Here is a 24,884-nt window from a genome sequence, read left to right as displayed (position 1 = left end):
GAGGCTAATTCAGGCAAAAAGAAACAGCTGATCCTCGTCCATTTATGAGCTTTGTTGTAACTGCAGCCGCTTGGCCGTTTCGCCAGATTAATCGGTGTGCATAAGCCGCTATGTCAGCTCGGCCCCACGGTAGCCGGAGTTTAGTCATGTGCCGAAAGCGCCAAGGACATGGAGGAGACGGAGGACCAGCGCTGGGTGTAGGGGGGAGCCAGTCGTCTGTCAGGGTTTAGCTTTTCCTCCCATTATCGCCTGCCAAAAGGAAGACGGCTTTGTGCTTATCCGTCTCCTCTCTACACACACTCGCTCTGCTGGAAATTATTTTTAAATCCCCCATGATGTCATCATTATTATCTTCATCACCATCAATTCCAGAAAGCTTTGGTCTTTGTGGTGACAAGGCATTAAAAACATTATTTCTTCCACTAGTCTGGCTGTTTGGTGTTTGTGTGTGTGTGTGTGTGTGTGTGTGTGTGTTTTATGTGTGTGTGTGTATGTGTGTGTGTGAGAGAGAGAGTGAGAGCAAGCGCTTCCCCCATATGTTCCTCTCTGAGGTCCACAAGTTAAATGGCGAGGCGCTTATAATCAGACAACAACTTGTGAAATCATTCATCAAGCGCTTTCATCATGTCCCACTCTCCCGCCTGTTTTAGCCCTCGTTTACCCAAATCTAATGTGCGTTTGGGCGACTGTGTATCCGGCGGTATGGTTAACACATGCTCTAATCAGGACCTCACCACAATGATTAACAACACTTTGGACCGGCTCTCCCAGAAATAAACAGCTGCGGCAGACAATGTGCGAGTCGTGATTATTGATGTATCTCATTTCTGCACCTGTAGTAGATTTGTACTGGAAACCCTCACTCCCCGCGATTGGAATCAGCATATTGCAGTCATATCATAACTATAACCCTGACCGAGAAGAAGTTCAAGGCTTTGAGACGCTTTCCCCGGGCGCAGGGCCGAGCCAAGTCTGAGCACTGGCACTGTTCTTTAGTTCAGGCTTCACTCGTCTGCACAGAGAGCTCCCCACACGTGTACCATAAAACGGGGTTTATGTCCGCGTCTGCGCATGTGCTCGCAGGGACACTTAAACTCTGACAGGGGCAGTGCGAGCCCCGTGTCCCGACAAGTGAGTTATAGTCGCACATATAAAGTGAGTGTTGTTCTGAGCCGTGTCAGTCAGGCCTCTTGACGGACGCCGGTGTTTGGACAGGGCCCTCGTGGACCCCATTTCCCTCGCCGGCCGCAGGATTAGGGCGTGTTTAGAGTGCGGCGAGAGGTCAGGAAGGGCCGTCCGGGACCAGATAGGGGGGAAACGGGGACGATAATCACTCAGGCGATTTGCCGAAAGACCTCCGCGGGAGTGTTTGTTTCTCTGCGAGACCGTCAGAGCCAGGTGGGGGATCTCGGAGGTCCTGAAGCCCAGTTGAGTTCCATGTGATGATGGCGCGGAGGTCCTGTCCTAAAATAAACACTTACTGGTCATATACTCAGCTCTATGGACTCTTGGCCCAGAGCTAGTTGATCCCGGCCTCAGAATGTAAAAGTCCTGCTATGTATTGGCTCTACCTGTGCGCCTAATGCAGGTGATTTCACCAGTTAGCTGAATCAGAAGGTGTAGTGAATGGTTGGAACAAATGTGTGGTAGGAGTCAGGACTTTTACTCTTTGAAGTCAGGCTACCTATCTGCCTTTGGCTCCTCCATCCACACGTCTGCATGGAGACGGCTGGGACCCATCTGATCACATACCAGACCCAATCGCTCATTAAACTGAGGTTATCCTCATCAGTAGTGGGCACTGCTGCCTCCTACTAACCCCCCCCCCCCCCCCACACACACACACATACACCACCACCACCACCCCCCCAACACACACACACACTCCTCTCTCTCCTATCTCTGCATGTGTTCAGACAGGCTGGCTAAAACGTTCCAGTTTAACCACCATGAAATCTTTCCACTGTGCTTTCGGGTCATCAGCGAAGTGCTGGCGTTTGGAGCCTGTCGTCGTAGCCAGTAAATATATCCTGTTGTCCAAACACGCTGCCGATGGTCTGTGTTTGACTCGCTGTGTCTGATTCCAGGGGCCCTCCACGGCTTCAACATCGACACCAAGAACCACAAAATCATCAAGGGCTCCAAGCAGGCGCAGTTTGGCTACACGGTGCAGCAACACATCGCAGGAGGGCAGAAATGGTAAGCATCTCCTCTACTCAGCTCTCAGCTCACATTTAGTACTTCTGCCTTCAGTACACGCTCATCCCTTTTAGACTTGACAAGGTGACAGAGACTTTTCCACAGACTCTTACTGGCGCGAGTGGGATTTAGCGGTCGTTGCTAATAAACAGTTTCTTGTGGTCAGTCTGTGTTGTCCCACAAGCCCATTTCCTATTTACATAGACATACCAGTGTTTGGGAATAAGACACAAGAAGACCAGCGAGATACGCTGTCTAGATATCACCGAGAGGATCTGGGGGTCTCCTGTACAGTGGGAAGCTGCTTATGAAGCACGTAAATCAGTTCTGAGAGGCTGGAAAGCCCAGGACATTTGTCATCTGTCATATTACCTCATAGTTCTGCTTACTTGCTGCTGTTGGCACGGCGATGATAGGGATTTGTCGCTGGCAACTTCTGTGCTTCTGCTGGCCAGGGTCCTCTGGAGTGCTGCCCAACTCAAGTCCTCCTACTCTTGCAGCTGTGTGTGTGTGTGTGTGTGTGTGTGTGAGAGAGAGAGAGAGAGAGAGAGAGAGAGAGAGAGAGAGAGAGAGAGAGAGAGAGAGAGAGAGAGAGAGAGAGAGAGAGAGAAAGAGAGAGAGTGAGTATCAGGCATCCTCTTGACGTGTCCCTGTCACACACACATGCTCTCCTAACTCTACATATTTGGTGCTACATCATGCGAGTCGACGGCTCAATCGTCCCCTCACATCTCACTCAAAGCACGTTCTTTGGGTCCCACAGCACAGTGGACTGCTGACTGAGCTGGTGACAGTAGCATCAGGGTCAGAAGCAAAACAGTAGCCAAGTTGGACTCAGTGGCCGGACCCTGAAGAGTTCTTTCTTTCTAAACAATAATAACGTTTCTCATTTTCTTGTACAACAAAAGTACGTATACATGAGTGATGATAATACACCTCATTTTAAGATTACATGGTTGTGTCGTGTATTCTTGAATAATGCTTTTCAGTGCTGTTTATCTCACAGTGCTTATATGTATGGTAGCAGAGTTTATGTTTTATTACAAAGTCCAAATCCCTGACAGCTTTGCCCATGTTCAGAGAAATTAATAAACATTTTCGGAGAGCAGAGCCTGCCAAACAGACCCCCTCTATGGCCTTCTGTATTCATGGAGCATCTGGAAGTAATCTGTCAGCTAGAGAAAATTCTTCAAGTGTGTGTGTGCGTGCGAGTGAGTGTGTGTGTGTGTGTGTGTGTGTGTGTGTGTGTGTGTGTTTGTGTGAATGCCCGTTACACATGATCTTTATTTGTCTCCCTTTACGAAAACTGTCTTGGATGCTTCACAGATTCTCACCACTCCGCCACAGAATAGATAACACACACGCACGCACACACACACACACACACACACATACACACACACACACACACACACACACACACACACACACACACACACACACACACACACACACACACACACACACACACACACACACACACACACACACACACACACACACACACAGTTTGCGATCGTCCAGCCAACAGAGCCTCTGTTCATTAGTCACAATTCCAACCCAGACAGTGAGTGCCACACAGGCCAGAGTTGTGTTTAATCTCTGAGCTGTCTTAAGCCACAGTGTGTGTGTGTGTGTGTGTGTGTGTGTGTGTGTGTGTGTGTGTGTTTCTGCAGCCACAGTCCCCAGTGTCTCCCTGCCTGTTTAGAGCACTGGTGCTGGGCCAGACAGAGTGAAAAGGAGAAGCTTGGAGGTCATGTGTGGGGAGAAAAAAAACAAAATCAAACTCAGCATTGAGAATGGGAATATCTGTGTGTGTTACTCTTTAATGTCTATAATATCTCTGTATGTCTTTGTGTGTATGAGCTTATACTCAATATTTATATTGCTGCATCTCTATCTTTTCTGTGAGTGTGTGTGTGTGTGTGTTTGTGTGTGTGTGTGTGTGTGCATGTGCATGTGGGTGTTCACATATTTCATAATTATGCACATCAGTGGACTGTGCGGCAGCTTTCGGTTAGACGATTTTTATTGCCCTTGGCTGAGAAGCGCTGTTGCTCTGGTGAGAGTCTACTCTACTAGGGGCTGCTTCAGGCCACTCTCTGAGCGTGCGGTCCAGGGAGTCACTTCAGGTTGTTTGTCTGTGTTTTCACTCTCTGTTTAATGTGGGAAGTGTCTTTGGACACAGAGGGAGTTCCCTCGCACTTGCAGGAGTGTGTGTCAAGTTTGGCCTCCGTTCCAGCCGAGGCCTACAGCCTCCGTTTGCAGCCAGTCAGTCAGTATTCTCCACAGGACCAGGTTTTTCCCCCAGTCCTCTGCAGGGCACATTTGATGTATCTGTTCTGACGGTTGAAGCCGTTTGTCATGCGGGATACCACGCCAAGCCATTCATAGTGTTTTGTCTCATTTAAAAGTCCTGCATGCTCTGCCGTTCTGGACATTGGGATCACCAGATTCCACAGAGGGGAATAATAATAACAAAGCCGTAATGATTTAAAGACCTTGCCAGCAGCACTGCCTCTGCGTCTGCAGGCCTCGTCTCAAACGGGGACGGCGAAACGAGGACGGACATCGAAATGAGCAAGAGATTTCTCCGAGCTGTGACGTAGGTAAAAGTCAATATTGACCCACTTCCCCTGGCCCGGCCAGTTCCTCATTCTCCGGGTCCCCTCTCGAGCGCTATCGGGCCATGGCGTGCAGGCGGACGGGGCGATGAGTATGTCTCGGAGGCGCTGCTGCCTGAGAGGATTTAATGGTGGCAGAGCAGGGAGCAGGGGGGTGAGGAGTGGATATGGGGGGGGTGCACAGCAAGGTTTGGATGGGGGGGGGGCGGGGGGGTGCAGAGTGAGGAGTGGATATGGGGGGGGGTGCACAGCGAGGTTTGGATGGGGGGGGTGCAGAGAGAGGGGTGGATATGGTGGGGGAGGGGCGGTGGACGAGCGAGGAGTGGATATGGTGGGGGAGCGGCAATTTACATTTACATTTAGCGGACACTGTTGTTCAAAGTGACTTCCATATGTCAATATGTCAAGTACATTAGAAGTGATTACGCTGCCCCAACTTGGGGTTAAGTGCCTTGCTCAAGGGCACAACGGTGGAAGCCAGGAATTGAGCCCACATCTTTCAGGCTACTGCAGGCTAGCCCAGCTCTTGACATCGGCAGGGGAGGGGGGACAGAGAAAAGACGGGTGGGGGCTTTGGAGGGGGACAGAGTGAAGATGGGTGGGGGCTGGCTCCGTCAGCTGAGTCAGCTGTAGCTACGCGTCGCGAGGCCAAGGAGCCCCAGGACCTGAGGGGAGTGTGCCGAGCGTCGGCTGGCTGGCCGGCTGGCCTCGGCTCCCCCCGTCTGCTCCGCGTTTCTCTGGCCGTCAGGATGTGGATGTGGATGTGGAAGTGCCGTCTGGTCTATTTCAGGTCCAGCGTGACCGGCCAGCTCCATGAGCTCACTCCAGAAACGTTCCAAATTTAGTCATGCTCCATGAGTTTTAACCCACATCAGCACATTTCTTGTGGGGCTTGCCTCTGTGCTAACACTCGGAACCGTGTGTGCTCAAGTTATTTGCACGATTTATACACAGCAGCTTCCCATGAAATGCCACTGACCGAAAATGAAATAAAAACCTTTTCAAATGTATTCGTAATGATCTACTCGCAAGAATGAAACGTTCCACTTATGCTAGTAGTCAGGCGAGGCGGTCCGCTTGTGCCTCACTCTCCTACTGGCCGTGCTGTTCGTCCGTGTGAACTCGTTGCATATCAGGACCCTGTAACCTGAACGGTGGCCTTGTCTCTGTGATGTTGAAAGCAGGCCCCTGTGCTAACACAGCCGCCATTGTGTAACACGCCGGCTCACTTTCTGGCTGTTTTTCAGAGAGTGTTTTTTTTTTTTCTCTTTCTTCATGAGTGATGAATGTGTTGGTTATGCCAGGAATCTAGTGGTCTGATGGTGGCCAGCAAGACTTGGGCTCCTCGCTCCACGCTTTGAAGTGGGGAAGTGCTTTCCTGTGGCTAACAGTCCGTCCACTCGTGGCCTGTCACCTTTGGTCTGCTTGACCTGGGAAAAGGAGATGGAGGCTGCATCTGCTCTTTAACTCAACAACCCCCCCCAAAACAATCAGCTTTCTTTTTTTGCTTTGCACTTCTAACGTCACTCTCACTCTTGTGATTGTTTTAGCTGTTTGTTTACGTGTGAGATGTAATTTAACCTCTCTAAGAGCTACAACTTTGAGGCCATACGTAGGTAGCGTTAAGAACTTTAATCACTGTGATTACTACTCCAGCCCACTGGAATTCGTGCCTTAGCAGAGTCGTCTCGTGGACGCTCACAAAGACTCTCCTCTCGCGTTGCCCCAGCATGCTATTTGGATAGGAATTGGATCTGAGTTCATAGCAGCTTGAGAAAGACTCTATAAACGGCTCTTTTATGACTGTAGTTTCTATACGGGCATGGAGCCACAGCTGAGACTGGTTAGGTCCTTGAAGAGTAGCATTACAAATGTATTTTTTCGATGGCTTGTTTTTTTTCCTGCACATTGTCTTAGGCAGTATATCAGCCGAGTTGATGATGCTCTTCTGACTTCAGTGGGACAATGCTGCATCGCATGTGGGTAGAGGTCGGGTCACAAAGGGTATTCTTCACGGGAGTTGTGGTTAAAGTGACGTTCTCCTCTCACACTATACTGGCAGGAGATAAAACGTTGATGTAACCATTTTGAGAATTGTGCAATTGTGCCGTTTGTTCTGTAGAACTCCAGTGTGGGCATTCCAGCCGTCACATGTGCGAAATCCCCAAACTGTTGCCTGGGTGGGCGGATAATACAGTGAGACATAGTGACGGGAGCCAAGCAGAGATGGTGGTCCGTCAGGGACCCTCTGGCCCACATATCTAACAGACTCCATCAAGTTTGTTTTCATAAGGTGGCACATTGCCTCTCCAGCTGGGCTCTGACCTCTGCTTGCTCACCAGTCCCTTGGATGCCTGCACCCGTGGGGGGGCCTCTGGGCGGCCCCATCGTGAGCTAGAAATACAGCTGTCTGTCAAATGGCAACGAAGTTTCATTAAATAGACCAGTGCAACGAGAGGGTACATACATCTCCAGCAAAAACAAATGGGAAAGAATTACCGCAGAATATGAACTGGAGTAAAACATACTATGCTGTCAGGAAGGTATTTGAAACAGAATAAGCAGTTCAGTTTCTTACTTTCGGTGATCATACTATTTTTTCAGGGTGCTGTGAAGGCGTCCTTGAAAGAAGTGATTTTTTCCTATGCGTGGTCTGGAATGTGATAAACTTTCTATTTCTACCTGGAATGAGATGAAATGCTACCATTAAAGCTACACCCCCACATGTTAAATGCTTAGCTGGTGTTCTGTCTGGTGGCCAAAGCCTCTTCTTTTCCAAATGCGAAAAACATCGGCACATTAATGGCTACGGCTTTCGGAAGACTTTTCCACAAACCCGGAGGCTAGAATGGCAAAGTGCAGAGAGAGAGACAGAGTGAGAGAACTGGTTGGTGCCTTGTATAAGTAGAAGGGTATTTAATTCAGTGCCGTCCACAATGGTGCTGTGCGGGCTAATGGCTAAGCGTAATGAGCATGACACTGATTATTTTAGCAGCTTCTGTGACAACTGCCTGGAATATTCTGTGGATGTCCAAGGCAAAGCAACACTAGTCCCTCTTTTCTCTCTCAGGTAACCCTGTCCTCAGCTGAACTTCCCTTTCCCAGCGCGCCAGACATCTCGCTAGCGGCGGCAATAATCACAATATTAATGGCAATGAAAATACTGGCCCTGGGAGAGTCGCCGGGACGGGAAATGATTTCCAGAAACACTTCCAACGTCTCGGCCTGGCAGGTCCTGGATGCACCAGCGCCTTCCATGTCTGTAGGCTAGCAGTCCCCTAACATGTGCTCCGCAAGTGCATTGGCATCATTTAGTAGACTTAGACACAGACTTTCTAATGAGGAGACACTCACACTCACACTCTGCACTCAAAGAATCCTTCATAGAAATGTATGGAGTTACTGTAGTTTGTAACGCCAATATGGCAGTTGTCTGCACATACTCCGCCCTTTCCCGTAATGTAAGTAACCAATCACATTTGATCCTTTTAGCTTTATTTTAGCGATTTGGGTGGAGATATTTATATCGTTCAATTCAGATGTAGCTAAACACAGAAACTGTACGCCTGATGTACAATTGTTTCCTTTGACCTCCTTACATACTGTATTCTCCCCATTCACTTGAATAGGAAAATAGCTGCTTGATATCTGCCCAGCGAATTACCAAGATGGCCGCTGAGTCGGGGGCCCTTGCCTAAAAGCACTTTGACTTAAATGTCAATTTAATGGCATGCTTCAAGGGAGTAGTAATACCCAGAGTTAGAAATAGGCTATAGGTGTACACCACTCACAAAAAGTCAGGGATATTCGGCTTTCAGGTGACATGACATCTCAGGATCAATCTAAAATACACCATAACCTTTACAGGTGAACTTATATGACCTTCTTCAAACATTTGAATGTGCATGTCCAGCACTTAAATGTTTCAGTACATTCTGTACAGAATGTTCTGAACTCCCGAAAGCCAGATATCCCAAACTTTTTGTGAGTAGTGTATACATGCATCTGACATAAGCATGTAGAGGCCGTTATGGACATCTCAAAAACGTGCTGACTGGTAAAACCCCAGATAAGTGAATTAGAATAGAGACATGACTTGTGTGTCAGGGGTGGCTGGCTGACCTTGGAGATTCAGTGGTGTGTTGGTGGAAGTCTGTTTCTGCAATAAATGGGTATCAGGTATCCCTCCTGTGCACCCTGCCAGCCCCGGTGAATGAATTGCTCCTGTGTAGTCCATTAACCTCTGACCTTTGGCGTGGGCGGTGCATTTCCCTGTGTCTACTGTTGGCTTGGGTGAGCAGCACGCAACTGCAATTTTAGCCCTTTTTTCTTGGCAGCGAGGGCTGCTTGGCTGGAGCTGGGTTTAAATGTCCCACAGAGCATGCGTAACAGCTGAATCATCATGTTATTTGTGTGTTGATTATACTGGGGATCGGAGTGTTACTGATGTGGCAGTGTGTGGTCTCCTCTCCGCTTATTACACAGAAGTCTATGACAGAGAGGTATAGTTTAGAGAAGGCTCTCCATTTTGAAGACTGCAACCTGGAGCTGACCACACACATGCTTCATACACTGCATGGTAGCCTATTATAATGCACAGACATTTGGTGAAATGCATATATTCTTAGATGAAATCTGTTCTGCATTAAGTGAAAGAAAAGTTATTCTTTTTTTCCCCCCTTAAGATCAGAGTGATGACAAAATGGTGGAATTTGCAGTCAGCATGCATGGTATTAGGTAACCCGCTAATATTTATGAGAGGATTCTGGCCTGGCTTAAAGACAAAACCTTATGTGAAGATGTTTTTAGCTTTCCCAAGGGCTGTCTTGTCATTGTGAAAGAATTCCCTGATGCCCAATGCGCCGCATAACTGTCAAGACTCCTCCATTGACCTTCGATGACTGGTGAAAGCTCCGCCGCCTTGGGGAGTTAAACGTCTGTCCATGTGGAATCCACCCTCCTATATGGAACTGTACTGTAGCTTCGCGACCCTCATAGCATCACGTCCAATCAGCAACCTCTGTCCCCCTCTCTTCACCACAGCTGGCCATGGAGTATCGTGTGTTTATGCGCACACCGATCTGGGCCAGTGACCATGCTAAACAGCTTCAGCCATCGTCCTGTGGGTCCCAGACATGCTCCATAAAGAACATGCTAACTGTTCAAACGCTATGACTGGGCTGGGCTGGACTGGACTGGACTGAGCTGCTCCCTGCTGCTCCCTGCGCTCTGTTTCGTTCTGTCTGTTCCACTGTTCCATGTCTCACTCAGACATCTCAAACATTCTCTCTGACGTTCATCAGTGCATCACTTGACGTCCTCATTTCCGGTTCTTTCAGTCTGTTATGTGCTTACTTGCTGATAAAGTGGGCTTGTGACCTGAAGAAGGCCAGCAGGCCGAAACGTTATCGCTTCATTAAAGTTTTGATTTATAACAAAGAGTGTTGCCTGCACCTCGGTTTTGGTGTGCGTTTGAACCTCTCCTTCCATGATAAATTGGGCTTGTCAACGGGTTTACTGTTTACTCATTCAGTTCTTGAATGTTGTTTTCTTTCCAGGTTATTGGTAGGTGCTCCATTTGACACCAGTGGTCCTCACCAGACGGGCGATGTTTACAAGTGTCCACTGAGCAAGAGGTCCAATGGTAGCTGCACCAAACTTAACCTAGGTAGGCCTATTATTGTCTCCCATTTGAACAAGGAATCATTACAGGGGCGTTCACTCCAAGAATGATAACGATAACAATACCTACAACCATAGCGATAACAGCGTCCACACTGACCAAAGTCTCTCTTGTGTTAATTGATGTGATGGCTAAAAGCTGATGGGGTTCTGATTGGCAGCTTTTTATCATTCTCAAAATCGCACTGAAAGTGATCCCCGACGATGTGTACTTCATGCCTTTATAGTTTATATGTGAACGTCGTCCTTCATATTAACAAGAGTGATAGTTGTTTATAGTTATCGTTCTAGTTATCATTCTTGGTGTGAATGGCCCTTAACCATCCATACAACTACTAATTGTTGACAGTGAAACTTTGACATATTTTGTTATCCACATAATTAACGTAAAATCTTGAGTAAAGAAACATATTATAAGAAAAACTGTTTACAAAAAAGTTTGTCAAGCACACATGCGTGTCATTGGTTCAGTTATACTTGCAACCCAACATCAAAGATTCCACCTGTTCAGAGTTTACAGTGCAGTCCCCCACATGTGGACTCCACACACACACTGCATGTAGAAACAGGAAGGAATGCATTTGTTTGAGACAATCGACTGCATGAAGTGTAAACACTCTGTCTTGGCATGGAAACTCCACACACTCTATCTTTGTCAGAGTTTAACAGGATATGAGAGGGGTGGGGGAAAGGGAGGGTGGCTGGTTTGAAGTGTTCAGAAACATATTTGGCCTCTCGCGGGGCCTCAGCTGTGCTCCTCCAGTGCAGGAGAGGGTTGCTGTGTATTTACACTGTCCCTTGTTGTTTAAGGAAGGATATCTCTGACTAATGTGTCTGAACGGAAAGACAAGATGAGGCTGGGAATGACACTTGCATCGAACCCCAAAGACAACAGTTTTGTGGTGAGTATACATACTGTAGGTCTTCTGTTACACATTTGATACATCAACAACAACCCTGTTAGCATAACTTATTGATGTGGCAACACGGCATGAAACAATTGCTTAAAATACTGGAACATGTACTAAGAAAAGAAAAGAATTGGGGACATTTCAATGTGCAGCTGTTTTGTAAACTGGGTTAACGGGTTTTGATCATGCCAACAATTAGAATCCTGAGTCACTGCAGCTGTTGGACAAATGTTCAGGTTTGCTTGCCATGCATTTTCTTTGGAAGACAGTACAATACTCTGGAAGGTAGAATTACATACAACTATGGGAACTTTCCCACAGTGTCACGATGCGGTCAAAACATAACTAGTAAAGTAGAACTTTGATGATATCAAGAAAGAGGCTGCTCTGGGAACATCAGGATATGAATTGTTCCCAATCAGATGATTGCCAGATATGTATGAACAATTTGACAACAACTAAAGCAGTGAACCTTGCATCTGAAACCACTGAGCCATATCTAATGGCCATTACCATAAGAGGTCATTGCTTCATCTCCTAGTTGAGGTCCAAAGAGTACTGCATAAACCTCACTATATAAGTATACTGGCTCATTTGTATAGGACGAAAAGTGATGCATGTGCACATGGGATGCATGTCATTTGAGAACAGTGCAGTTACTTCCTGTTTTATCTACATTTCTGTCAGTCTGTTGACCGTATTAAAAGTTATTGATTGGTATGTTATGACGAATAATGTAAAAAGTACCAATGTGGGAAGGCAGAGGTTTGACCTTGAGGTGTGCTGAGATTTGACCTTTTTGACCTTGTGTTGACCTTGTGGCAGGCCTGTGGTCCTCTCTGGGCTCATGAGTGTGGGAGCTCCTACTACAGCACGGGAATATGCTCACGAGTCAACGCCAGCTTCAAGTTTTCTCGGGCCATCGCCCCAGCTTTCCAAAGTAAGACCAATACAAAACTGCTGTGTAACTCTAAGGACCTAAATAACAAGCTGGACTGCATCTGCAAGTGACTGTCAGTTAACTCTTCCTCATTGTTATCTTAATATGCCAATGCTAATGTTATTTGGCTCACAAAGGCACTTGTCTCTCAAAGGGTGTGACACATACATGGACATTGTGATTGTTTTGGATGGATCAAACTCTATCTACCCCTGGTATGAGGTTCAGGATTTCCTCATAAACATTCTGCAAAAATTCTACATTGGACCAGGACAGATTCAGGTAGGCTATAGTTCATACAATATGTAGAGACATATAATAGAAATATAATAGAAATATACTCAACACATGCATAGAAAATGCTGTAGAGTTTGACTTCGATGTAGCCTTCGTGATAATTGGTCTACTTGAACTTGTTTCCCAGGTTGGGGTTGTGCAGTACGGTGAAAAGGTGGTCCATGAGTTCAGCCTGAGTGACTATCGCTCAGTCGAGGATGTGGTGAGGGCTGCCCGACAGATCCAACAGCGTGGGGGTGAGGAGACCAACACTGCCCTGGGCATCAACGAAGCACGGTACAGCCAATCCCCTTTCAGAATGAAGCATGGCACAGCCAATCCCCTTTCAGAAAGATGCACGGCACACCCAACCCCCTTTCAGAAAAAAGCTCTGTACACCGTATCCCCAATCAGAATGAAGCATGGCACAGCCAATCCCCTTTCAGAAAGATGCACGGCACACCCAACCCCCTTTCAGAATGAAGCACAGCCCAACCAATCCCCTTCCAGACCCATATACTGTACAATTTTAGAGCACCTGTTACTAAAGTGGAAGGTCCTTGCACTATCAATGGCAAAGCTAAGAGTGTTTCCACTGAAGCAAGCCAGCTGTGAAACGTTATAATGTTCACGTTAATTTCAGTTGATGGATGTTGTTGTTGAATTAACACAGCTGTTAAATGAATTGACTCTAAGCGTAGGATTTACGCACCCACTGTATAGTATGAGCTCTTATTATTGAGGAGATTTATGTGGCTTGTGGGGGCGTCCTGGGGCTCTCGTGCATTCCTCTGTATCTTTTCCACTCCCGCAGAAAACAAGCATTCAAGAAGGGCGGCCGGCGCGGGGCGAAGAAGGTGATGATCGTCATCACAGATGGAGAGTCTCATGACAGCCCGGACTTGCAGCAGGTTATTGAGGACAGCGAGAAGGATGGCATTACCCGCTACGCGATTGCTGTGAGTCTCTTCTGCCATTTGTTTTTTTTATTATTCTACCCGTGTGTGAATGATGCCTGACTTTCATGCCAGTGGTCAGATAAGGCTTGCCAAGAAATGGGAAAGAAATGAGAGTTTGGCAACTTCATGGACGACTGTGGCACATTTTCCACACAGCCAAAGCGAAGGCCAGGGCTCTCACAGCACTTTCGTTTCATTTCCTCCTTGCTTCATGTGGTCAGGAGTGTGAATGACCTCGATAGGAGCGAACAGCGCTGGTCCTCTGGAGCTCGGTCTAGCCTGGCTGTGCTCTCTCAGGCTGAGGTGATGAAGTGGCCCATTTGGACCTGGCCAGGGCAGCATGGGCAGGGAGTTCTTTGAGGTCACAGTGCTGCTGACTTCATTGGAAAGTTCTGCTAGTCATGATAAGTGCCTTCCCAAAGAGGTCCAATTTAAAACTGTTGGTTAGTGTGGCCTGTATGAGGAGGGTGCAGGAGAAATGAGTCACAGGTACCAAAGTCCTTACAAGACACAACTGCAGTTTTTCATGCATATTACCAAAGGGCACTAAACTAGTAGGGTAGCAGGCATGTTACCACGGGGCACTAGGTTAGTAGGGAAGCAGGCATGTTACCATAACTTGGCTAGCAGGGTTGCACATGTTACCATAGGGAACTAGGCTAGCAAGGAAGCTGGCATGGTACCATAGGGAGCTATGCTAGCAGGGTTCTAGACATGTTACCATAGGGAAATAGGCTAGCAGGGTTTTAGACATGTTACCATAAGGGAACTAGGCTAGCAGGGAAGCTGGCATGGTACCATAGGGAACTACACTAGCAGGGTTCTAAACATATTACCATAGGGAACTAGGCTAGCAGGGTAGCCGACATGTTACCATGTTAGCAGGGTTGCAGACATGGAACTATGCTAGCAGGGTAGCAGGCATGTTGCCAAAGGGAACTAGGCTAGTAGGCTTGGGACATTCGGATAACTGATAACTTGCTGGTGTGTCTTTCCAGGTCCTTGGCTACTACAATCGTCGTGGAATCAATCCCGAGGCCTTCCTGAGTGAGATTAAATACATTGCAAGTGATCCAGATGATAAGCACTTCTTCAATGTGACAGATGAGGCTGCCCTAAAGGATATTGTGGATGCCCTGGGAAACCGAATCTTCAGCCTGGAGGGTACAGGACTTCAAACTGCAAATGCTTACTGCAACACACATGCTCAACTTTAGACTGTAGCTTTTTTAGTATTGTGCAATGCTATAAATCTCACGCGGGCAAATCTTTTTTGTGGTTTCACAGTGCTTTGAGCAAGCTGATAATCCTGTGTCATAACTCACTGTCCTGCATGACTGTAAATGCTTTCAAGAACGCCTTTTGTTTGCCCCCCCCCTTCTTCTCTCTGCCTGCAGGAACCAGTGAGAACGGGACGACATTTGCCCTCCAGATGTCCCAGGCAGGCTTCTCCACACACGTGGTGGAGGTGAGTGTCGTGTGGCTGATGGGTTTGCTCTCGGTACGCTCCGAATGCTTTCCGTCCTCTCTCCGCTCTCTCTGGCCCTCCCGTGGGGCCGCAGGCACGCCGGGGCCATCGTGATTTAGGGTTCCATCTGCTGCGACTCCCCCGAAACGTGAACGAGACGCTCTTCCACCCGGGACGAATCTCGTTGAGAGAGGTTTAGAAAGTCATTTAAGAGATGTCGTGGAAAGATTATTTTTTTCTCCCCCTTTTTTTTGGTTTGCGGAGGACTGATATCACGGGGGAATGTTGGCTTAGTGTCTGACCCAGCTGGACACTCATCCATAGCAGTCTGGCCAAATCTTGTTCCCCGACTGTACCTGTAGATCTCACCGTCAGCCTGGCCGTCTGTCTGGGCCAGCTGAGCTGATGTAATGCCTTTGATTCAGCTGCCCAGTTTGACTATCTGAGTGCAACCTGCTCAGAGCATCACATATTACAGTCCCTCCTAAAAAAGACAGGGAAAATTACAGATGGGAGCCTTGATGACTGGAAATTGTATCCCTTGGAATACGGCATGCCTGGGATAGCACTTGATCAACAAAGGCAACCTGAGTGTTGAAAGCAGGATAGCTTTTTGGAAAGTATTTGGGAGCTTTAAGGGAAAACCATCCCAGAAGCACAGATGGTTTTAGCTGAAGGCAACCTTTGCCAATTTGAAATACTGCTGGTGTCACACAAATTTAGATGTTCCAATTCCCATACACGTTTTTTATTTTATTTGGTCTATACTTTTTTTAGACCCTTTCATTCATTTTAATGACAAGTGAATGCAATTGCTTCAGGATTTATGCCCATGAGGTGTTTAAGCACTGTCGGATTGGTGTCAGCTTCGACAGTAGATTCAGCCAATATCTGTCAAAGTCTAAGTGTCCAATAGCAGCTGGGATCTCACTTGAAGTGACCTTCATTTGGCAAAATAATCATTTTCACAAAACTACAAACTTCAGATTTTTGTTTGCTTATAATAAGGACTTGTTAAGCCTACTCTGTTGTTCATCCATGCATGTTCAAATCCTGTTAGTGTTGCTACAGTGATGTTTGGAGATGGCTGGTGTTTGTATAGAGGGGAGAGTTGATGCAACCAGCTCAGCAAAGGATAGGAGTCCAGGCTCAATTCTGTCCTTAGACAAACGGTGAAGTATTTAGGTCACTAGTACGGCACTGTTTGTGGTCAGTTACCATAGGAACCATGAACAACCAAACAAATACACATTTCCTCTTGAAGAGAGGTTCTTTTTTTTTTTTTTTTTTTACTGTATTTTCCTTAGCGGTAGTGTATGTCATTCTTCGTATTGTGTAGCCAATTCCAGGGATGAAAGACTGTTTGGCAAATTTCTATTCGTGGTGGCCACTGGAAAATGTGCTGCTGTCTGAAGTGAACATGTTTCTGACAGGCCCACTGTTAGCTCTGCCTCAGAACAGGCCTACAGCAGGCAGCCATAGCCTACTAGACTGTGTAAATCAGTGAGCAATCACAGGTAAACTTTTCTCAGTGAAACGTAAACAACGCAATATGTATAATTCAGCAGGTTGCTGTGGAGAGTACACATTGTTGCACAGAGCACTGCTGCTGCACATGTTGGGAGTAGTGCAACTAACTCATAAACTGTTTAAGTGACCCACATCAGTGCTACTGATTAGTCGGGAAATGAGAGCGTGCTATCGTCTCGGCTGTTGATGCTGACTCATGTCTAGGCCTGGCTGAGGGGAAGGGCCCCTGAGACGGACCATTTCAGACAAAACACTGGAATATTCTCAAATCTAATTTCTGGAAAGTTCCTCCTCATCAATTTTCAGCCGAGGAAAAGAGACAAAAGACATGTTAAGGATCTGCTTTGAGTAGTCAGGTTTTTTATATATATCACTTCTATATCTCTCTCTCCTCATCTCTAAGCAGGATGGGATCCTGGTGGGAGCTCCGGGGGCCTACGACTGGAACGGGGCTGTTTTGAAGGAGACGCGCCATGGGAAAGTGATCCCTCCAAAGTCCTCCTACTCCAGGGAGTTTCCAGAGGAGCTGAAAAACCACGGCGCTTACCTAGGTGAGGAGCTGTGAGCCTGTCGTGTGCTGTGTATCGGCAGGGTGAATCACTGTGAGCCTGGGCTCTGACGTGCAACGTCAGGGTGAGAAGCGTTGAGCCTGTCGTCCCACCGCCGTGTGTGATGTTTGGGTGTGAGCAGCGGAAGTCGTAGAGGGGAAGCTGAGGGTCCTGAACAGGAAGTCAGGTTCAAAGGCCCGCCAGACCTCATTACCAACTGCTTATCAAGCAACACCCTATTATTTTCTTTCTCCCTCTGCTGTTCTCTCTCTCTCTCTCTCTGACTCTCTCTCTCTATCTCTCTCTCTGCCTCGCGCTCTTCCTCTCTGTCTCTCTCTCTCTATCTCTCAGCCTCACTCACTCTATCTCTCTGTCTCTCTCTCTGTCTCGCTCTCTCTCCTACTGGAGGACCATGTGGTAAGCGCATTGAAGCCTTGTGGTTTAGCGCCACCACTACTGCGGCCCCTGTCCATAAACCGCTCCACTGGCTTCGCTCACATCCCGCTCCGGGGCTCTGGTTTTCCCATTTCCCATCAGGCCCTTGATGATGGAAGCCATTCCAGACTCATTATGGAATACGGCGAAGGCATGAATCTGGTTGTGCTCACGCAAGAGTGCCAAGACGAGAGAATGCCAACCTGAGGCGCAGGGCTGGTTGATTGCGGCCCAGTAATCACAGATGGACTCCAGATTCTTTTACCATTTAGGGTTGAGGTTGCTGAGTTTTGGTAGAGGCAGCTACTATGACCCTACCCCTCTACGAGTAGCTGATTGGTTTCCTGACGTCATTTTTAACTATGTCACACGCAAAAACTCTTAGCAAGCCTCGGCTTGGAGACTTGCAATATCAACAGGAAGTTTTAAAGTTAAAGTTATTCTGGGTCTCTGGTGTGACAGGTGTCATTTGCACAATGACCAAAACTATAATGTGCAATTCCAACCCCAATCCCTCTCAAAGGATATGGCTACAAATGATTATGGACGAAAACTAATTGCTATCCTCTCTTGGCAATGTGAACTGGGAGTAATGGTTTTAACCATGCTGGTTGCGCAGGTTACACAGTGACTTCAGTGGTGTCGGCCAAGAACGGACAGCTGTATGTGGCCGGAGCTCCTCGGTTCAACCACACTGGCAAGGTCATCGTGTTCACGCTGAGCAACGACGGAAACCTCACGATCATACACTCACTGAAGGGACAACAGGTACAGAACTTCCTTCCTTCCCTCTCTCCCTCTCTTTCTCTCTCTCTCTATTTCTTTCTTTCTCTCTCTCTCCTCTCTCTCTCTATCTATCTAAATCTTTCAAATCAAGTCAAATCAAATGGTGCTTTATTGGCATGAATGAATAAAGTCATTGTTGCCAAAGCCACAGGTTAGCATGTTAATAATCAACTTTACATTAATATTGGTATAAAATATCTCTCTCTCTCTCTCTCTCTCTCTCTCTCTCTCTCTCTCTCTCTCTCTCTCACACAAACACACACACACACACACACATACACAAGCACAAGCACATGCACCCACATGCACACACACAGATCCCCCACAGAAACAGACAAACAAACACATAGAGCTGAGGAGAGCAAGACTAACATCTCCACTCACAGGCACGCACACAGTAAACACAAAAGCCCTTGTTTTTGAAACTCCATAAGCATACTGGCAAAATCCAATGTCCAACAAGTGTGTTATCCTTGAAAGGGCTTTGAAGAGGTAACTTTGAGTGTGCAAGTGCCCTGACACCGGGCAAATGGTGGGAGAAGCCTTATCCAAACAGCAAGCGGGACACCGTGACAGTCTAGACAGCACGCCTACAGCCTAATGGCTGACATCGCTGGGACAGCGCATGTGCTCGCCATCTTAGTCACTAATTCAAAACAGAGTGAGCGCTCAAATTGCTCTGTGCCTTCCTCCCTCGATGAGGGGGAGACGGAAAAAGAATCAAACAAGTTTTTTTCACACCACAGACATCAACAACAACAGCCCGGGGATAGCCGTAGCATTCTTGAGAGGAGTGAGCGATGTGTTATGCTTTTACAGTTGTTTAATGGAGCCAGAGTGTCAGTAGAGAGACCTTGGGAAGCACACCTGGCTAGTGACGATATGGGGTGGGGGGGGGGGGGTTGGAGGGGGGACACACAGCCACAACTGACTGGATCTCTGCTGCCTGGTGTCTATGTGCACGTGGGAGGATGTGATGTTTGTGTCGTTGATTTGTTTTACAGATCGGCTCCTACTACGGCAGTGAGATCGCGCCCGTGGACATTGACGGAGATGGTGTGACGGACAACCTGCTGGTGGCGGCGCCCATGTTCTTCGGGGGCGGCTGGGAGAAGGGCAAAGTGTACATCTACCGCGTGACGGAGCAGGTGAGGGGACGTGTTGCGTGACTGTTGGGGCCCTCGCCTGGCCCGGACCGGGGACCTCCAGGGGAAGCGGAGCATCCGCGCTGAGTAGTCTAACACCTCATCATCACACATCTCCACACCCGCCTCTTGTCTCTGCTCATGTCCCCGTGTCATTTCCTGTGCTCACATTCCCTCGTCCTGTCTCTCTCAATTCAGATCAAATCAAATCAATGTGAAATCAATGTTTTATTGTCATGAATGAGTCATTGCTGCCAACGCTACAAGAACAAGATATTAAGAATCAACTTTACATTAATATTAATTGAAAGAGAAAAGAATGAATGAATGAAAAAAGGAAAAGGGCAGGAATAGCCTCTCTCTCTCCCTTTTTCTCTCTTTCTCTCTCTCTCTCTCTCTCTCTCTCTCTCTCTTTCTCTGATTGTCTCCATTTCTCTCTCCATTATCTCTCCCCTCTCTGCCTCTACTGTGTTTTAAAGGATGTCACTGTAATCATACATGGGAGCATATTATCCAGATGTTATTGTACATTTCAATTTACAGTATGTTTATAACACTTTAATGAACAATGGCAGTTGATGGCAGTGCTGTACATTCAGACAAACAAGCAAAAGAAAATATCTATATCATAATTAGTATACAGAGGAGATCAGTTAACAAAGACTAAACCAAAAAGTAAAACATTACGTGGTGATGGCGGGTATGGTTCACATCACCCAGACAGGTTTAAGAAATGGACACCCTCTCCACGGCCTGATACTTTACAACTGCTGTAGCTGAGTGCAGTGGAACTGTAGTACACGCTGATTAATCCAGCCTGGGACGCCCGGCACCTGCCGTCACACCAATGAGAGTGCGGCCGTCCTTCATTAACAGCAAGTGCACGATGAACTCAGCAGGAAAACATTTAGCCCTTCAGACATCATTACCTGCTGCTCGTGGATGAAAGGTTCTAATAGGTGGAAATTGCTGGAGAGAAAATGCGTAAAAAAAAATGTGGTCATTAAGAGACAGTACAGGCGGCCAGCCAGGCCTCTCTCCAGCAGCTTTTTATAAGGCCTTTCCCCAATAGCCTCCTAGCTAACTGCGAAGCCGTACGGCTACAAAGATCAATCAGCTATTCCAGTTAAAGCTCAACCCAATCTTCCTCTCTTCCCAGCCTTGACACCTTGTGAACAAGAAGAGCCGTGTGTGTATATGGGACTGCCAGTTGGCTGTGATTGGCCTCTTTATGAATGGTCATCATCAAGGGCCCGCAGTGCCCCATGTGTTTTGAATAAAGCTTAATGGGAGCGCTGGTCCTCACTGTGCTAGCTATCTATTAAGCCAGGCAGACGCCACTTTGGGTTTTTGTTTTTTTTTCAGTCGTATACACGCTACACGTTTAAGTATCACACGATTTATGTGCAAGTTTGACTGCTTACTCAACGAGATTTGACATGGCAGAGCTCCACTTGGATCAGAAGGGAGCTGAAATGTTGCTTTTGACATCTTCAGATTGGGCATCGAGAGCCTGCTCGAGCTAATGGCCCGATTAAAGCATTTGTTGGATCTGACTGAAAGCGTCTGCTGGCTCCCGGCTCCGCTTCTGTCTGAGGTGTAGAGGAACACAGTCATCCTCCCTTTCACTCGCTGTTCCCTGAGGACGATGGAAAAAGAAGTGATCTCATTTGTGTTTAGCTTGTCCACAGCAGTACATCATAAACCCTAAGGGAGACTAAACTGATTTGGGATGATGTGTAGGGCTACCTTGGCTAGCACGCTCGAAGCTTGAGAAATTGCACCTTTTTCCTAAAACGTTCCAGGAATTGAGGATAATTATCTTTAACGGCTCAAATGCTTTCCAGCTTACCTCACATATTTGTCGGGTATCTGATCACCAAATCTCTCGGGACATTCAGAAGCAGTACTATTTCTTTGACCAGAAGGACTTGGGGAGACCTCTTGTTGGCTATTTTTTTAAAAAACAGATGTCTTCAGGCCATAATTTTGCTTTAAGAAAACAATGGAATGCAAGAATGAGGTTTTGGCAGAGTGAGAATTGAAGTTGATGCTGTGGCTTTAGCCTCTTATGTTGTATTTGTCCTTGTTGTGTCTGTTTATCTCTCTGAAAGGAATTTCATGTAATTGAAACAACAAACAAAGCAGAGAGAGAGAGAGAGAGAGGGTGGGGGGTTTAGATAGCTAACTGATGTTCCCACATGTCTAACATAAATAAGTTGAGGGCAGCCCATTCCTCTGGATTTTCGAGATTTGTTATGGGTTACACTATATTCTCAGTACAGACCCTATAGCAAACTATGTGTGTTTGTCTACTAAACATGGCATTACTGACTGTGCATTTGCCACTCTCTTTCTCTCTCTCTCTCTCTCTCTCTCTCTCTCTGCCAGACGCGTTTTGTCCTGGAGGGGGCGCTAGAGGTCCAGGACCAGGGGCAGAACGCGCGCTTCGGCTCGGCTCTGGCCCCCGTGCCCGACCTCAACGGGGACACCTTCAACGACGTGGTGATCGGAGCGCCTCTGGAGGACAACCACCGGGGGGCCATTTACGTCTTCTTCAGCCAACGCAACAGGATTCTCCGCAAGTACAAACAGGTGAAGGCCGCTCCACGACTGTCCAGAACAGAAAAGCTCGGGAGGCAGAAGAACAGCATAAACAGAACAGGGCCCGTATTCACAAAGCATCTTATCTTACCACTAAGAGTACTCCTAAATCGCGCTAGAAGATTTTAGTTAGGAGTTTTCCCTTAAAAGTTATTCACAAAGCCTTTCAGACCTACTTTTAGTAAGGAGAAACGCCCACTCCTAAACTAAAAGTGAGTCTTCGTTGCTATGGTTGACGTCATTACTCATGCACGAGCTTGATGAAAGTGACCACCTTGATTGGCTGGTGATTATAACGCGGGAATGATGGCAAAAACCTCCCCTACGATGACGAGTTGAGAGACAGGTGTCAGGTCTTAGCTGGTGAGAATGCGTGCGCTATGTCGGACTGTGAAGGATGGAAGATGATGAATAAATGGGTATAGCCTAAATTAATAAAGAGTAGGCTAAAGCAAATAGGAGCATAATGAAACACGGACTGGAGCAGTAGCCTATATTTGCAACATGGTTTAAATGAATCTGTATTAAAGCACGTAGCCTACATTCGCGAAGAGGATAAACAATTTAATTTAATTTAGCCCTACAACGACACGTTACATTTAGTTTACATGCAGTGGTGGTTTTTTGATTGTCGGTGGCGTTATTGCATCTCTTAGTTGCAATGCACAATGATTCCCTCGCATGACAGCTCCTGTAACCGCACGGTCATTTCACTACATCGCGACGTGAAATGCCACTAAAAGCGGTTTGTGAATAGGTCTTACTGAGTTAGGAGTCCTCTCGACTTCTTTTAAGCTGTCCTAGACTTAGGAGCTACTTTTAGGCTTAAAATGCTTTGTGAATTACTTTTAGGGCGCTTTCACACCACTAATTCGATTATTTGGTCCGCTTCGGGCAGTGAAATTGTTATTATGTAGCATATAGACTCCAGTGAGGTCCGCTTTCACACCAGAAAACGAACCAAAATTAGTCTGATTGATTTTTTTCTCAATGTTTATCTTCCGGTAGAAATCGGCGCCAATTTTGACTCACTATTTTGACCTACAGTCTATGGTTTGGACCCCAGTTCGCGTTCTCACCAGAGGGACCGCACCAGAGGTCTACTTTTGGTGCGGAGTCAAGCGGACCGAGACCTCCTCTTTTTGGAGGTCTCGGTCCGCTTGTTTTGGTGCGCACCCGAGTGCGATTAATGCTTTCACACCAACGAAAACGAACCAAACTAAGAGGTTTTGGTACGAATGGACCGTTTGGTGCGCACCAAACGATGTTGGTGTGAAAGCACCCTTAGTGAGAAAAATTAGGAGTCCTAAAAGTTAGGAGTGACACGCCCATAATTTTTAGGAGTTTCTCCTAAATTCGCCAGTTAGGAGCTACTTTTAGCCCTAAAATTCTTTGTGAATACGGGCCCAGAATGACATATTGGCAGGTTGAAGAAAAAGTGTGAAAATAGAGGCAGTGAAGATGTCATTTTTTTAGTCCTATAGTCCACTCTCTCCCCCAGTTCTCTCTCAGTCATTTCACCACTGTTTCAGGACTTTGATTGTATCTCATAATTTACGTATTTAGCCTCTCATACAAAATGTTACATATTACAAATGTTAACGTATGATGTGCTCATCCTCTTCTTTCTTATGTTTAGGGTTAGGTACTTCAAGATAATGATGCGAAAGTAGTTTTTAATATGCTTCCGATGGCCTTCTGGGTTACAGTAATTTCCTGTGTATTAGCTGCATTGTGTATAAGCCGCAGGACAGTGTTATGCAAATTAAAAGAAACAAAGCCATATTAATACGCTATTAACTGCCCCCATGTATTAACCTCATAGCTGAAGAAATGTTGCAAAATCAATGTATAAGCCGCGGCTAATAGTTGGGAAATTACGCTAACTCCCCTGATTCCCTTCCCATAACAGAGGATTGGAGCTGCACAACTGGCAAATGGCCTGCAGTACTTCGGACGTAGCATCCACGGAAAGATGGACGTCAATGGAGACGGGCTAGTGGACTTATCAGTTGGCTCTCTAGGGGCTGCAGTACTTCTGTGGTAAGAGGATAGCTGACCGTTTGACCATGTTTGTTGAAAATATTCACCGTTTCACAAAAATCAGTTGCAGTAGCTGCTTTAGCTGCATAACAAAGGCAATCAGGCGGCTCTGCAGTCATAAAGCCTTATAGGGCCTTCTGTGTGGAAATGACCTTTGAAATAACGTTACAATGAACATTTCAAACACAGACAGAAAAAAGTGTTGTTTATACTACAGCTTGTGAATCTAACACCTCCATCCATGTCGGGCTACAGGTCTCGCAGTGTGGTCCGCATCCATATTATGGTGAGATTTGAGCCCAGCAAAGTAAACATCTTCAACAAGGACTGTCGAAGGGGTGGCAAGGACGTGACCTGTATGTCAGCTATAGTGTGTCTAAATGTCACCACTCGCACCTCCACCCGGCCAACCCAGGAAGTGGGTGAGTGGTTTACCCCCCTTCGTACTCTACACTACAGACCTGTTGTGGAACTTTGGAGAGGTTCTGGAGAGAAGGCTAGACCCACACAGCTCCAGAATGACTACCGTGTTGTGGAAAGGGGCATTGAGGCATAGAAATGTTCTGTCTACGTCTCAGGGGGATTCTTTTTATAGCTGTTCCTTTCATTCCACTTTTCTGAGAAAGTCATTCCAGTTCAAATGCTGTGCAGCCAGCAAAGAAGAGTTCCTCCTGTCTAGAATTTGGAATTAGTGACAAATACCTCTAGACACAAACAGTTTGTAGTCTAAACAT

At 46.9% G+C, this 24,884-nt stretch overlaps 1 protein-coding gene across 1 annotated transcript in view; it reads left to right on the top strand.

The window, feature by feature from the left end:
• The first annotated feature begins 8,991 nt into the window (after nt 1–8,991).
• The window catches only part of itga11a (integrin, alpha 11a), a 30,946-nt gene continuing 15,053 nt past the window's right edge, over nt 8,992–24,884 (top strand). The window contains exons 1-15 of the mRNA XM_062549935.1: nt 8,992–9,002; nt 10,382–10,491; nt 11,316–11,407; nt 12,242–12,356; nt 12,511–12,638; nt 12,781–12,929; nt 13,447–13,591; nt 14,590–14,755; nt 14,989–15,059; nt 16,996–17,140; nt 18,192–18,340; nt 19,363–19,506; nt 21,895–22,098; nt 24,020–24,150; nt 24,406–24,572. Coding sequence (XP_062405919.1) covers nt 8,992–9,002; nt 10,382–10,491; nt 11,316–11,407; nt 12,242–12,356; nt 12,511–12,638; nt 12,781–12,929; nt 13,447–13,591; nt 14,590–14,755; nt 14,989–15,059; nt 16,996–17,140; nt 18,192–18,340; nt 19,363–19,506; nt 21,895–22,098; nt 24,020–24,150; nt 24,406–24,572 — 1,927 coding nt within the window. The remainder of the gene's footprint in view (nt 9,003–10,381; nt 10,492–11,315; nt 11,408–12,241; nt 12,357–12,510; nt 12,639–12,780; nt 12,930–13,446; nt 13,592–14,589; nt 14,756–14,988; nt 15,060–16,995; nt 17,141–18,191; nt 18,341–19,362; nt 19,507–21,894; nt 22,099–24,019; nt 24,151–24,405; nt 24,573–24,884) is intronic.

This window comes from Sardina pilchardus, chromosome 11, assembly GCF_963854185.1.
Source record: "Sardina pilchardus chromosome 11, fSarPil1.1, whole genome shotgun sequence".
Taxonomy (NCBI): Eukaryota; Metazoa; Chordata; class Actinopteri; order Clupeiformes; family Clupeidae; genus Sardina; species Sardina pilchardus.
Note: the sequence above shows the minus strand (reverse complement) of the source record. Positions and strands in the feature narration are given on the sequence as shown.